The 15,238-nt window shown below is 50.5% G+C and overlaps 1 protein-coding gene across 1 annotated transcript in view; it reads right to left on the bottom strand.

The window, feature by feature from the left end:
- Nucleotides 1-15,238, bottom strand: part of GALNT17 (polypeptide N-acetylgalactosaminyltransferase 17) — a gene marked incomplete at both ends in the record, with an annotated part of 227,164 nt that overhangs the window by 154,858 nt on the left and 57,068 nt on the right. The window contains one exon of the mRNA XM_084218886.1: nt 13,679-13,862. Coding sequence (XP_084075012.1) covers nt 13,679-13,862 — 184 coding nt within the window. The remainder of the gene's footprint in view (nt 1-13,678; nt 13,863-15,238) is intronic.

The following is a 15,238-nucleotide window of genomic DNA, read 5'->3' as shown; positions in this document are numbered from 1 at the left end:
TGGTGCAGAGCCTAGGGTAGGAGGGTTTTACTTGAATAGATCTCACGGGAACCCAGGAGTTTGACATCCCCAGGACAGACTCGGGGCAATGAAGAAGAAAAGTGGCACAACTTGTGCTGCCTGGAACAAGGTGGAATGATGGCACTGCTGGAAGAGCTGGCATAAAAATGATGAACTTAAAAGGCACAATGGACTTTTAGAGACAGCTCTTCTTCTTTGTGATCACAGAGCCATGCTGCTGACGGCTTTATGGACTGCAAGATGGAGAGGTTTTTAAACCTTTCCCATTACGTACAGACATCACTGGATAAGTTTGTTTAACCTCTGCCAGAGTTGGATCAGACTCAGCAGAGGGGTGTCACTGAGCCCTGTCTGCCAAATTCCTGCATGGGGAATGTCACACAGGGAGGGCTCTGCCATCCCAGCAAATGTCACACAGGGAGGGCTCTGCCATCCCAGCATCCCAGGGCTGACACCAGACAGAGCTCTGCCATCCCCAAATCCCAGAGCTGGCACCAGAGAGAGCTCTGCCACCCCAAAATCCTTGAGCTGTCTTCAGAGAGAGCTCTGCCATCCCCAAATCCCAGAGCTGGCACCAGACAGAGCTCTGCCATCCCCAAATCCCAGAGCTGGCACCAGAGAGAGCTCTGCCACCCCAAAATCCTTGAGCTGTCTTCAGAGAGAGCTCTTCCATCCCCAAATCCCAGAGCTGGCACAAGGGAGAGCTCTGCCATCCCAAAATCCTGGAGCTGTCTCCAGGGAGAGCTCTTCCATCCCCAAATCCCAGAGCTGGCACCAGGAAAAGCTCTGCCATTCCAAAATCCTGGAGCTGGCACCAGACAGAGCTCTGCCATCCCCAAATCCTGGAGCTGTCTCCAGGGAGAGCTCTTCCATCCCCAAATCCCAGAGCTGGCACCAGGAAAAGCTCTGCCATTCCAAAATCCTGGAGCTGGCACCAGACAGAGCTCTGCCATCCCCAAATCCTGGAGCTGACACCAGACAGAGCTCTGCCATCCCCAAATCCCAGGGCTGGCACCACCAGAGCCCAGCCCAGCCCAGCTGCTCACCAGGACACACTGACACACTGGTGAGACACTTGTACTGCTGTGGATGGAAAAGAATAAAAATGAGTCCCAAGCACCATCAGAAGGGTGAAAAGCAGCAGATGGGGCTGATTTAGATCTGCTTTTCCCCTCAGATGCAGTGTCAGGTACCAGTTAACTGAATGCAATGAACTGCCCATAAATACTGGGGCCCCTTCATGCAGGGGACATTGAGGATGGAGAATTAACAAACCAAAGACCACACACAAGCCTTCATTGCAAAGTGCCACAAGTTTCCCTTTATTCCAGAGGAAGCTCCACACCAGCCCTGCTATTCTGTGGAGAGATTTGCTCCTGTGTGGCTTTTCTGCTGTCACAGGTGACATCATCCACCTCTGCCAAACAAAAAACACAACAGACAGAACTGAGGGACAAAGGTGACCAGCTCAGAGCCCCAGCACACAAAGGCACCCAGTTTAACCCAGTGCAGAACTGCAACACCATGAAACACCTCACAGCAGGTAGGGAGGCATCCAACCCACACAGCCAGTCAAACAAAAGCTGAATATCACAAGGTTAAGGAAAAAACACCCCAAAACCAAAAATACTCCAACTTCTCCCTGTCCCCTGATAAAACCCCAAACCAAAACACAATCAGTTTTTAGGGACAGGCTGGAGATGCCCCACAAATGGGGTTTCATATCCTTCTTGTTGTGCCTGCCTTCTCCTGCAGATATCCAAAGGACAGCAGCCACAGCTCCCTGCCACAGACACTTCAGGAACCTTCCAGTGCCACTCCAGCCCAGAGACCAGGATTTGGGGCTGGAGATTTGTTTGCTGCCACACCAGAGATGCTGACAGGAGCATCTAAAGCCTGACACAGTGACAGAGCTCCTGTGTCACCCTGCCAGCAGCCCAGCCCTCAGAGGAGCCAGGCGTGGCAGGGAGTGTACCCTGTGTCTGGGGGAGCACTGGCCATGGATGTGGCACTTGGGGACATGGTGGTGGCCTTGGCCATGCTGGGCTCGATGGTCCTGGACAGCTTCTCCAACCTAAATAATTTCATACCACACTTGACAAAACACAGCAAACTCACATCAAAATATGTGCAGAGATACACAATGAACTTGAAAGGCTTAAATGGAATTTCTGATGAGATTAAGTCCGCACCTTCCCAAGACACCCTCATCACCTACACACCCCAGAGGTTTGTATGCACACCTGAAAAGGGGGAATTCTGGACTCTTCTCTCTCATCCTCACCTTACCAAGGCCATTGGACTCTCACCTGCTTTTCACCAGCCCTAACACCAAAGCTCCCCCCACCTGCACAGCCAGACACATCCAGACACACCAGGCTTGGTTTTGCTGCCTGCAGCTTCTCAGGTTCCCTCTGGCCCACAGAAAACCCCCAGAACTTAGCAGCTGAAGGCCTGGGGTAAATCCTGGTGCATCCATGGGGCCCTGAAGGGATTGAATGATTTCCCCATGGCTGGGCTGCAAAGCTCCATGGCTGAAGGACAAAATGTTGTAAATCCCACTGCAAGTTCTGCTGGGCCAGCACAGGCAGGTTCAAGCTCCCTGCATGCCTTAATCCACAGGCACTGCTGCCCAGCTCTTCCCTAACATCTGTGCTGCTTCCTGCCCAAAAACCTCCATGGCAGAGGAAAAACCTGCTGGCTTTGTCCTTCTGGTGACAAGCAGCTCCACAAATGAAACCACTGGTACCAAACAAGCTGCATTTGTGCTGTCCTCTGAAATAAAGCTTCACCAGGAAATGAATTGATCTCCATTTGGCCTTTGTAAAGATTATGAGCAGGCTTTAAAGAAAGCAAATGCTCAGCCTGCTATTCATCCTGCCACTTCCTCATCATGCTCCATTCATTAATTGCTTATTCTACTTTGGATTTTGCTGATCCAGTGCACATGTCTGCCTGCAAAAGGGACTGCCAACATTAAATCTATTGTGTCTATCCTGTGATGTACATTTTTTGTGACCCAAGCATCTTAATACACCTAATGCTGTCTGGTACAGTTCACTGTTTACAGATCCAGGTTCTCAGACTATTTCTGACCACAAAGCCCTGAAACTTCCTCACATTTCCCCAGGAAACTCAATTTTAAAGCATCTACTTTATTCCCAGTAATTCTTCTTCAGAAATGTTCAGCTCTATTTTAGGATTAGGGTCTCAAAAATAGTCATTACAATTTAGGGACATACAGACATTTCTAAAGGCACATTACTTGGCAAGTCCTAAAAAGAAATCATCTGCAAAGTTGTAAAAACAGAATGTAGAGAATGGGATTTACTCTGGTGAGAGGCTCTTGGAATAAGGTTATTAGGCTCAGACAGATCTAAGGGAGATAAAAGCCAGAGCAATTCCGAGTGTCACATCCACTTACCCAGCTCTGCCCATGCCCAGCTCTTTCACACACACAATAAGTCATTGAGACCTCCTTGCTCTTGGATTTTCCTGCTGGAAAACTGCACAAATGGCTGCAAGACCAAGGCTGTCAAAGCAGCAGAGCTTGACTCCCCCTCTGCCTGATCTGGCTGAGCATGTGCTGCTTTGGAACAGAAAAGCTCTGGGTAGTCCAGGGGAGCAGGCTGGTGGCACAAACAAACACACAAGCCCTGATTTCCTTGGAAGCCAACTGGAGAGAAGTGTATCCAAAGCTTAAATTGCTTCATTTATTCTCATAAGCACAGTTTAGGCAGAAGTATTTATGATAACACAGGTATTTTTCAGCAGAGGAGTTCAGAGGAGCACAAAAGCAAGTTGTTAAATTACACTAATCCCATCCTCTGCCAAAGTGATATTTAATACTTCTGTTTACATTAGGAACTGTTTTATAGCACACTCCTGCCACAGAAGTCTTCCCTGAAGCACCATGTTCCCAGCTTACAAGAACAGGTAATAACTTTGCAGTCAGGAAGGGGAAATTGACAATTAGTGGAACGCATGGCATTAGGAACCCCGAGGTGCAGTGCTATAAATCCATGGTCACAGTGTTTGCAGGTGACACTGAGCAGCACAGTGGAAATAAGAGACTCTCTGACAGACACTAAACAACTCCAGCTGCTTTCCCCAAAGCACTTTCTTCCCAACTGGGTTTAAAGAAGATATTGGGACTTCAAGCACCAATGGCTTCTGTCACAGTCCTGACCCACACAAGCTGCCCAAGTGTGCTCCAGTGACCTCTGCTTCAAAAAAAAAGGGAAAGAAAAAGTTGTCCTGTGTCCCCATTTAAATCCACACAGCACAAATCCCTAAACTTTTCCACAGGGAGTCTGACAGCTCCAGGTCTGGGGGGAGCCAGCCCCAGCTGCCTGTGTGTCCAAGGAACCAGGCTGCTCCTGCAGGTCCCAGGAATGGGCTGGAATAATACCCAACAAATGTAAAGCACAGCTGGAAAAGTGTGCTTTTAGAGCCTTTACTTGCCCAGTTTTCAAGAAAAAGCATGGCTGGGAGTCAGGAGGAGCATGTCCAAACACACTGAGGAATAAAGATCAATGCTGATATTTATTCCACAGCCTGCTGGCTTGTGTTAGTGCTGGGGAAGCAATGGAGCAGCAAAGAGGCTTTTTCCTCTCTGCAAATCATCCCGAAGGCAGCAGAAGCTGCAGCCCCATCCCTGGAGGGAAGGAGGGGCACAGGGCACCAGCAGCCCCTGCACACACAGAGCTCAGGGCCCTGAGGATGCAGGAGAAATAAAAACCTGACTTTGTATGGAGCTGGGTTTGGAATGACCTTCTACCCCCATGATCTTCAGAGCAGGGAGGGGACAGCCTGGGACAGCCTCGAGGGACACCAGCAGGACCTCGCTGGGCTGCAGCTCCTCCTGAGGGGCAGCTCTGGTCACTGCTCTGGGGGACAGGGACAGCTGGGGCTGGGCCAGGGACAGGGACAGGGTGGCTCTCAGGAAAGGTTCTTCCCCCAGAGGGTGCTGGGCACTTCCCAGGGAATGGCACAGCCCCGAGGCTGCCAGAGCTCCAGGAGCTCCAGGGATGCCCAGGCTGGGATTGTTGGGGTGTCTGTGCAGGGCCAGGAGTGGGACTGGGTGATCCCTGGGGTCCCTTCCAGCTCAGGACATTCCAGGACATCTTTTCTCACTTCAGGACAGACTGAGGAGCTGAGGACTGACAGCAGCCCCGCATAAAACACCTCCCAACATCCTCCCCAGCCCCTCCTGCAGGGACACAGGATCTGGATGGGTGCAGAGGTGACACAACTCCTGCCCAGGCTCCCCAGGGAATGGTCCCAGCCCTGAGGCTGCCAGAGCTCAGGGAGTGTTTGGACACTGCTCCCAGGGATGCCCAGGCTGGGATTGCTGGGGTGTCTGTGCAGGGCTGGGGCTGCACTGGGTGATTTTACTCCTCACTTCGAGACCGACCCTGAGGGGCTGGAGTGTGTCCAGGGAAGGGAACAGAGCTGGGAAGGTTCTGGAGCCCCAGGAGGGGCTGAGGGAGCTGGGCAGGGGCTCAGCCTGGAGCAAAGGAGGCTCAGGGGGCCCTTGTGGCTCTGCACAGCTCCTGCCAGGAGGGGACAGCCGGGGGGGTCGGGCTGTGCTCCAGGGAACAGGGACAGGAGCAGAGGGAACGGCCCCAGGCTGGGCTCAGGTTGGACATCAGGAGGAATTTCCCCATGGAAAGGGGGCTCAGCACTGGCAGGGGCTGCCCAGGGAGGTTTGGGGTCCCCATCCCTGGAGGTGCCCAGGGAAGGGCTGGAGGTGGCACTCAGAGCTCTGGGCTGGGGACAAGGTGGGGATGGGGCACATGGTGGGACTGGATGGCCTTGGAGGGATTTTCCAGCCTCTGTGATTCTCATTCTCCTGAGCTGGGTCTCTTCCAGCTCAGGAGGTTTCCATGACTTTTTGCAGCCTGGCAGATTAAAACTGCCTGGAGCCACACAGAGATGGGACAGATTGGGCAGGACAGAACAACACATGGACAGAAAATATCCAACAGTCCATCCCTGAGCTGCAAATCTGCTCTGGCTTTGGTGAGCCCTATTTGAGGCACAGCTCCTGCATGCCAGGGCTGTGACACTGATACTCACTGCTTGATTTCTCTACTTGCTCTCCCAGAAAATTTTCAGGTGGCACCTTTCCAAGTACTGGAAAATATTACTTTTCCTTTTTTTATGGCTGCACCTATAAAAAGCCATGGGCAGGAGTGTTTTTCACACGATGCTGGGTCAAACCCACAACCATCTATTAGGAGAGAAGGTGCACAACCAGTCCTGGCTTTCTCCTACAGCTGTAAGGATATTTTAATACACTCCCACATGCAATTCAAAGGGAATTTCACACCTGAAATAGTAATTTTTTTTTGTTCTTCATTGTGTTGATTCCTCTCTAGTTTTCCCTTCAGTTATTTGATGAAGAAAAAGCCCCACATCCTGCCTCTTTTCCTGGCTGTTGCTTGGGTGTAGGACTGAAACCCATCAAAGCACTCTTTGCAGACTGTAGTAGCACATTGTGCATGCAAGGGAGAAGGAGCTCTTCTGACCTCCTTTGTTTGCAATAAGCAGCAATCACAACAAATAAACAGGCATGAAACTCTATTTCCCAGCAAATATCACTCTCATAATTCAAGTAGTTTGTTTTGTCTCCTTAAATGTTGTCCTTCTCTGCAGACTCACTTCATCAAGGCTGGCTGAGCAGCCCAGGGCAGGACAGGAGTGACTGGCACATCACCACAAATGTTTGCTCAGGAATGTCCCAGTGTCACCAACATGCTTTATGAAAAATTCCTTTCCTTAGGATTTTTCCTCCTGAGAAGCTGAGAGGCCTCAGGAACAAAATGCAAACAGTGATTGTCTGCTGCTGTGGGATGCAGCAGGTGGATCTGGGATTGGGCTCATGTGGTTGTTTCCAATTAATGGCCAATCCCAGTCCAGCTGTCCAGACTGTCTGGGTCAATCACAAACCTTTGTTATTGATTCCTTTTCTATTCTTAGCTAAGCTTTCTGATGAAATCCTTCCTTCTATTCTTTTAGTATATTTTAATATAATATATATCATAAAATAATAAATCAGCCTTCTGAACATGGAGTCAAGCTTCTCATCTCTTCCCTCATCCTGGGACCCCTGTGATCACTGTCACATCCCAGATGTGACAGATGTCACATCCCAGATGTGACATCTGGGTCAGATCCCAGATGTGAGAGCCATCCTGGAGCCCTCCCACTGGCTGCTGTAATATCTGCACATCTCAGACACTTCTCCCACAGCCAACACTGTCCTGTGGGCAGGGGAAAGGCAGGAAGCACTTGTTTTGTTAAAGGGGAGCAAATGAGATGAGATGTATGGAGTGACAGGGGCATCTCCTGCCCAAGCTGTGGCAGGTGTTGAGAAAATCCCTCATTTCTGTGCCTTGGTCCCAGAGAAATCTGAGACAAGGTCACCTGCAAAGCCAGGGGGTTCAGTCACTCCCAAAGTGGAAGAGATTTCTGTATTTTCACAGGAAAATAAGTGTGATGGCACATGGAACCTTCCCATCAGAGGCAAGCAGAGGGCACAGGCTGAGCCCCCTGGCACAAACCATGGCCAGTGTGGGCTCTGCAGGAGCATTTGGGATCCAGCACGAGATGGGAAGGCAGGAGGGGTCTCATGGGCAGGAGACTCAATTACAGCCTCCAGGTGCATCCTCCTGGGCAGTCCTGACGTGTCCCAGTCACATCCACATCCATCACTTCCCAAATATGCATTCTGTTGTGATTAAAAAGCCAAAATGGAATTCTTGGGCCCTGCAACATCCTCTCAGTCTGAGGGAGGCCCTCCAGGGATGGGGAGAGATCCCAAGGGGGACAGGGCCTCCCTCCACCCCACGATGTGCTCCAGCACCCAGCAGGTTCACACTGAGAGCCCACAGAGGCCACACACAAACCACTTGAAATAAAAATTGATCAGAAGCTGATTTAGTTTCTTTAAGTTGTCAAACAACAACCCAAAGTCTACCCAGAAGCCCAGACTCTCCATCTTCTGCACTGTATCCCAAAGAAAGGCTCTCAGCTTGCTGCTGCATGAGGTCCCTGGTAATAAAGCAGCCAGAGCCAGCTGGTGCTGAAATCCCACGGCAGCAGCTCCGGAAATAAACGAGTGATTCAGGCCCTGAGAGCTGCAGGGGATGGCTCTGACTCAGCCCAAACACCACAGGGACAGTTACACCAGGCAGGGACGTGGAACTGCTCCTCCTTCAGCAGCAGGTGATGGGGACACTGCCAGGGCACCTCTCCACAGGCTCCCAGGGCAAACACAGACCAGGTGCTGTGAGAGCATAGGGCTCCCAACACCTCCAAACCTTTTCCATCAGAGCATCCCAGAAGGGTTTGGGTTGGAAGGGACCTTAAAGCCCATCCAGTGCCACCCCTGCCATGGCAGGGACACCTCCCACTGTCCCAGGCTGCTCCCAGCCCTGTCCAGCCTGGCCTTGGGCACTGCCAGGGATCCAGGGGCAGCCACAGCCTCCCTGGGTACCCTGTTCCTGTACCTCCCCACCCTCACAGGCAGGAATTCCTTCCCAATATTCCATCTAACCCTGCCCTCTGGCATTTTTAAGCCATTCCACCTCATCCTATCACTACAACCCCTTGTCCAAAGTCCCTTTCCATGCACCCCCTGACCCATGTGCAGCACCCCAAGGCAGGCAGGAGAAGGGGTTGTGTCTCCAGGCTGGGAATCCCTCAAACCTGTGAAAAATCAAACTCTGGCAGTTGCTTATCTCTTACACCATCTTTGCTCTTCACTTTAATACCTCGAGGCTCCCCTCCCGAGAACAGCTGTCGAGAGATTTGCAGCAGCAGGAATGTGTCATCTGCACCCAATGATCCAATAGTCCTAACAATTGTGGGTATTATTTCTCTTAAATCTACCCCTTAATCCTATAATGCCATAAAATACCACTGAATCAGAGCTTAGCAGGATTCCAGAAAAGAACAGACTTTTAAAGAGATAATGAGAACTCCACATTTATGTTGGATAGGATTGAAAGGAGAGAATGGGGGAGGCAGAATGTACCAGATGGGCAGATTATTTCATAGTTTCCCTTAATATGATTTTTTCAACCTGAAGCATCTGGTAATTCCACTATCAGAGATTAGATACTGGATAAGATGGACAGGCAGGCTGATCTAACAAAGCAATTTTATTTTCTGGCTACACATAGGAGAGGTTCCCATTAAATCCTGTATCACAGGATAAAACAGAGGTGCATAAAATGTTGTATCCAAGCAGGGAATGTCTGCAGGCCCTGGCATCCCATGTAAATGTGCTTCACTTTCAATATAGAAAACAACACATCTCCCAAACCCCCATCCTCCCCAGGCAGGCAGCGAGTGCTGGGAATGGATAAACAATAAAACTCACACAGCAGCCTTGTCCTTCAGAGGCTTTTGCAGAAAATTGAGAAAACCTCTCCAGCTCAGTTTTGTGAAGATTTGTGTAGAAGTCCTGCGGGCTGCAGGCAGCACCTTGGGTACTTCCAATCTGGAAGCTGAGATTGTTTTCCAGAACATGCAGGAATCTCATCTTGAAGCCAAGAAACCCAATCAAGCGTGATAGGCATGTGTTCCCAGTGCCCTTCTCATTATGGCACTGCTTGGCAGCAAGGTCTGGAATAACTCACCCCAAAACACCAGCCCTGCCTGTTTTAGCCCCAGGAAGAGCTTTCCCAGCCATCCCAGCTGGAATCTGTGCCTTGGCTCACTGGGAAATCTCGTGCACAGCCAGCACAGCCTTTCCTGCTCAGCAGAGGGCTGGGATCAGGGTAGGTCCAGGAGTGGCAGGCACAGCTCCTGTTGGGAACCAGCTCCACACAGCTCATCCCAGACCTCTGGCACCACTGCTCTGGGAATCTCCCAGGGCAGCCCCAGCCCCTCAGTGGGGAACTGCAGGGAAGAGTTTCCACCTCCCAGCCCAGGGGAGCAGCCCCAGCAGGAATGGGGAAAGGGGAAAGCAGAAAAGGGGAATGGGGAAGAGAGGAGAGGGGAAAAGGGAACAGGGAAGGGGAAAGAGGAGAAGGGAAAAGGAACAGGGAAGGAGAAAGAGGAGAAGGGAAGGGGAAGTAAAAAAAGGAAAGGGGAAAGAAGGAAGAGGGGACGGGGAAGGGAAGGGAAGGGAAGGGAAGGGAAGGGAAGGGAAGGGAAGGGAAGGGAAGGGAAGGGAAGGGAAGGGAAGGGAAGGGAAGGGAAGGGAAGGGAAGGGAAGGGAAGGGAAGGGAAGGGAAGGGAAGGGAAGGGAAGGGAAGGGAAGGGAAGGGAAGGGAAGGGAAGGGAAGGGAAGGGAAGGGAAGGGAAGGGAAGGGAAGGGAAGGAGAAAAGGGAAGGGATAAGAGAAGTGGAATAGGAAAGGGGAGAGGGGACAAAGGAAAAGGGAAGGGGGAAAGTGGAGAGGAGAAAGAGGAAGGGGAAAAGGGAAGGGATAAAGAAACATGAAAGGGAAAGGAGAAAGGGAAAGAGGAAGGAAATAATTCAACTAAAGCAAAGATGATAAGCCAAACTACCAGGAAGTGACACCACAATTTCCCAAATCAGGGCAAACAAGGTATTCTGTCACAGCTCCTGGTGCTGGGGAAGACATCACCTTCTCCTGAACATCATCCTCACACCTCTGGGACAATTTTCCCTGGGAAATTCCCTCCTTTCTCTGCCTCTGGGCAGGACTGAGAGGCCCTGAGCTATGAGCAGGACTGGCTACTCCTCACCAACAGCTCCTGGAATCCCATGGAGCAGGGATATCTGAGTCCCTGAACCCTCAGTGGCACTGACCATGAGGTGCAGAGAGACTGGAGACACAAAAATATACACAAAATGTGCCAAACTTCCCCATAACTCTCCTTGCTCCACTTCCCTTTGGCCCCAGGCACAAGAAAGGAGCAGGAAAAGGCCTCAGAGCTCTGGTGCAGCTTTGCTCAGCACTCAGGGCAGTGACACTTGCCCACATGAATCCTGAAAAACAGGGAAAACTGAGAGGAAAAGCTGGGGAGTGCCAGCCTGTGCCAGCACCATTGGCATTCCAGACACTCTGCAGCCTTTAGCTGAACCACACAGCTTCACTATTATATTTAAAACTACTACATGCTTTGTAATGCTTATCAGCTGGAGGGTTTTCAACAGTTTTTCCCCACTAATGCTGCAATTTCAAAGCCATTTAGGCTAATTTCCCTTGACTTGAATCTATTTTAATCAGAGACCAGGATACTTGACTTAAATGGTTTGTGTTCAACCCTTCATAAAATCAGCCATAAAACTTTATGCACTAAATAGCAAGGGAACCTTGAAGCCAGAGGTAGGAAGAAGTGAAACTTTCCAAATTCTCCAGCAAACTCCAGCCTATTACACACAGACCAACTGTTCTCTTACAATATTAAGCCAATTGATCCCCAAAACAAAAAGAAAACCAATAAACAAAATGCACTCCTGAAGTTCTTACACAGATAAAGGTCACTAAGTTGTGCAGCTGCACTCAGTACCCACAAATTCCCTCCCAAGTCTCAGCCCAGCTCCAAACTGAAGCATTTTGAATGCTATGCCCCACTCTCCCATGGAATGATGGAACTGAGCAAAAATACAATGCAAGGCTGAAAATGTCAGAATGAATCCTTTTCTTCCCCCCAAATCTGAGGAGAAACATTACTTCTCAAATTAATTCTCGCCAAGTAACGCTGGCTCTGCTGGAAGTCAGAGCTGGGGATGAGAAATGGAAATCAGCAGCTCAGCCTCAGGTAAGTGCTGGGGAAGGTCTCGCTCCAAGGATCCAGCATTGTGCTGGGATTTGCATTTCACAGAGGCAAAGGTGCAATTTGTGCTGCAGTTCAGCCTGGCTGAGGAGCTGCAGCAGCACAATGCAGCCTGGGCTCCATTACTCTGGAAACCCATCCAGGGATTTCTGTTGTCAGGGGCTGACAGCCCTGGATGCTCCAAGGGGCTGCTCAGAATTCAGGCAGCACCCAGAGAGGTGGAGGAACAGGAGCTGTCCCTGCTGCCCCAGCCTGGACAATCTGGAGCTCTGGGGACAAAAGGAACAGGAGCTGTCTCTGCTCCTCCAGCCTGGACAATCTGGAGCTCAGGGACACAGGGAACAGGAGCTGTCCCTGCTGCCCCAGCCTGGACAATCTGGAGCTCAGGGACACAGGGAACAGGAGCTGTCCCTGCTGCCCCAGCCTGGACAATCTGGAGCTCTGGGGACAAAAGGAACAGGAGCTGTCCCTGCTGCCCCAGCCTGGACAATCTGGAGCTCTGGGACAGAGGGAACAGGAGCTGTCCCTGCTGCCCCAGCCTGGACAATCTGGAGCTCAGGGACAGAGGGAACAGGAGCTGTCCCTGCTGCCCCAGCCTGGACAATCTGGAGCTCTGGGACAGAGGGAACAGGAGCTGTCCCTGCTGCCCCAGCCTGGACAATCTGGAGCTCAGGGGACAGAGGGAACAGGAGCTGTCCCTGCTCCCCCAGCCAGGACAATCTGGAGCTCAGGGACAGAGGGAACAGGAGCTGTCCCTGCTCCCCCAGCCTGGACAATCTGCCCCCTCCTGACACACAGAGCTGCATCCCTGGCTGCACGGTTTTCAGTGCTCTCAAGGCAACACCTTTGTCACTGCCCCAGTGACACAGGCATTGGACATGGATCTTTCACAATCCAAACCTCTCCCAGCTCATTTTTTTATCAGGGATTTCACTCCAGGCCAGGACAAACTGACACTTTCCTATTCTGAGGAACACTCTGGCAGCCATATCTAAAATTAACCTTCACAAAGATAAACTTACAGCATGTCTTTCCTCATCCTCTTAACAAAATGATGTGTCATCTCTTCTAAAGCCTGTTCTCCTGTGCTGATTGGCAGGTAAACATCACCAGCACCTTAAGAGCTCAATCAAAAAAGGAGAGGAAAGATACTGCCACTGTAGAAGCTCCCTTTAAAGGCCCAGCTCTCCAGTGGGAGATCCCAGAGTGTCCCTGGAGGATTCCTGTACTGGGAGGAGCCTGAGGGCAGCCCAAGGGCCCTGGAGATCCTGCAGGGACATAAAGGAGCTGACAAGGAGGGAGGGAGGAAGAATTTCTGCACACTTTTACCAAAACCTCAGTGAAAGCAGAGCTGAGCTTCCAACGGCATCACTTCCACCCAAAATCATGGACTGCTTTAGGAAAACAGAGACAGACTGGGAAGAAATGCACTTTTTATCCCTGAGAAATCATCTTGGTGAACTCTCTCACTCTCTCCAACTACCTGGAACCAAGGTGGGGCCAGGTGGGGATCAGTTTCTTCTCCCAGGTACCAACTGACAGGACAAGCAGAAACAGCCTCAAGTTGTGCCAGGGGAGGTTTAGGTTGGATGTTAGGAATTATTTCCTGAGTAAAAGGTTGGTCAGGCCCTGGCACAGCTGCCCAGGGCAGTGCATCCCCATCCCTGTAACAGCTCTGTTGATGTGGCCTTGGCAGTGCTGGGGAATGGTTGGACTCAACAACCTTTGAGGGTTTTCCAGCATCAGTGGTTCTGTGACTCCATGAGCTCATTCCAGCCCAGCCACCCCCATTTCTCATCACTGGGCACCAAACCTGACTGGGGAAGCCCCAGCACTCCTGGCTCTGGGGTGGCACCTGAACACAAACATTCCCTGCTGGAGCCCCTGGCACTTACTTGGTGGGGCGATAATCCGGGATGGAACGGTCCAGGGAAATCTTCTCACTGAGGTAGGAGTTGTAGCCATACTTCTCGTGGGGTCCCTTGGCTTTCTCCTCCTCCTCAGGGGACAGGGTGGCTGGGAGGCCACCCTTGCCACGGCCACCATAGCCCTCAATGAGACCAAGGGACTTGGACAGACCTGGGAAAACAAAAACAACATCTCTGGTAAAACCCATCCCTGGTAAAGCAGCCCTGGTGAAACCCATCACTGGTGAAACCCACCACTGGTAAAACTCATCATTGGTAAAACTCATCTCTGGTGAAATCCATTATTGGTAAAACACATCTCTGGTAAAACCCATCCCTGGTGAAATCCATTATTGGTAAAACTCATCCCTGGTAAAAGCCATCCCTGGTAAAGCATCCCTGGTGAAACCCATCACTGGCAAATCCATCACTGATAAAGCATCCCTGGAAAACACATCCCTGGTGAAACCGATCCCTGATAAAACTCATCATTGGTAAAACTTATCCCTGGTGAAATCCATTGTTGCTAAAACCCACCCCTGCTGAAACCCATCCCTGGTAAAACCCAGCCCTGGTAAAACTCATCATTGGTAAAACTCATCATTGGTAAAACTCATCATTGGTAAAACTCATCCCTGGTGAAACCCAGCCCTGGTGAAACCCATTTTTGGTAAAACCCATCCCTGGTAAAACCCATCCCTGGTGAAACCCATCCCTGGTGAAACCCATTTTTGGTAAAACCCATTTTTGGTAAAACCCATCCCTGGTAAAACCCATCATTGGTAAAACCCATCATTGGTAAAACCCATCCCTGGTAAAACTCATTCTTGGTAAAACTCATCATTGGTAAAACCCATCCCTGGTGAAATCCATTATTGGTAAAACCCATCCCTGTTAAAAACCTGGTAAAACTCATCATTGGTAAAACCCATCCCTGGTGAAACTCATCTCTGGTAAAACCCATCCCTGGTAAAACCCATCACTGGTAAAACTCATCCCTGGTAAAAACCCATTTCTGGTAAGACCTATCCCTGGTAAAACTCATTATTGGTAAGCCCATCCCTGGTAAAACCCATCGCTGTTATTTTCAGCTCCCAAAGAAAAATAAAAAAACAAAACTCTAAAAATCCTGGCTGTTTTGGGTTCCTGGCTGTTTTGGGTTGGTTTTCTGCAGACATTCCATGTCCTCCTTCTTTGGCCCAATGCTGGAATAAAAATGGCTCAAGTGTTGCAGTTCCTCACAGCTCAGGCACGCTGCTCCTGCCAGCCCTGCCCCTGGCGTGCAGCTGATAACCTGTCCCAGGATCTGTGCATTTATTGAGTTGGTGGGGAGGTTATTCAGGCCTCCTTCCCACTCTCAGAGAGGTAATTACATGGAAGGTTAGATGTCCCCAGGAGAAGGATAGGTTGAACACAGAGCAGGAATAAAACAGGCTTGGTTAAGTGCCAGCTGAATGAATTTTTGCTCAGTGTGAACAGTGAACAGCATACAAATGGTAGGGATTTAAAAACAATTTCCCCTCAAACCTTTCTTATCTTTTAAAGTAC

Source organism: Fringilla coelebs (genome assembly GCF_963513975.1).
Source record: "Fringilla coelebs genome assembly, chromosome: 20".
NCBI lineage: Eukaryota > Metazoa > Chordata > Aves > Passeriformes > Fringillidae > Fringilla > Fringilla coelebs.
The sequence above is the reverse complement of the archived record's forward strand: the minus strand, read 5'-3'. Positions and strand labels throughout refer to the sequence as shown.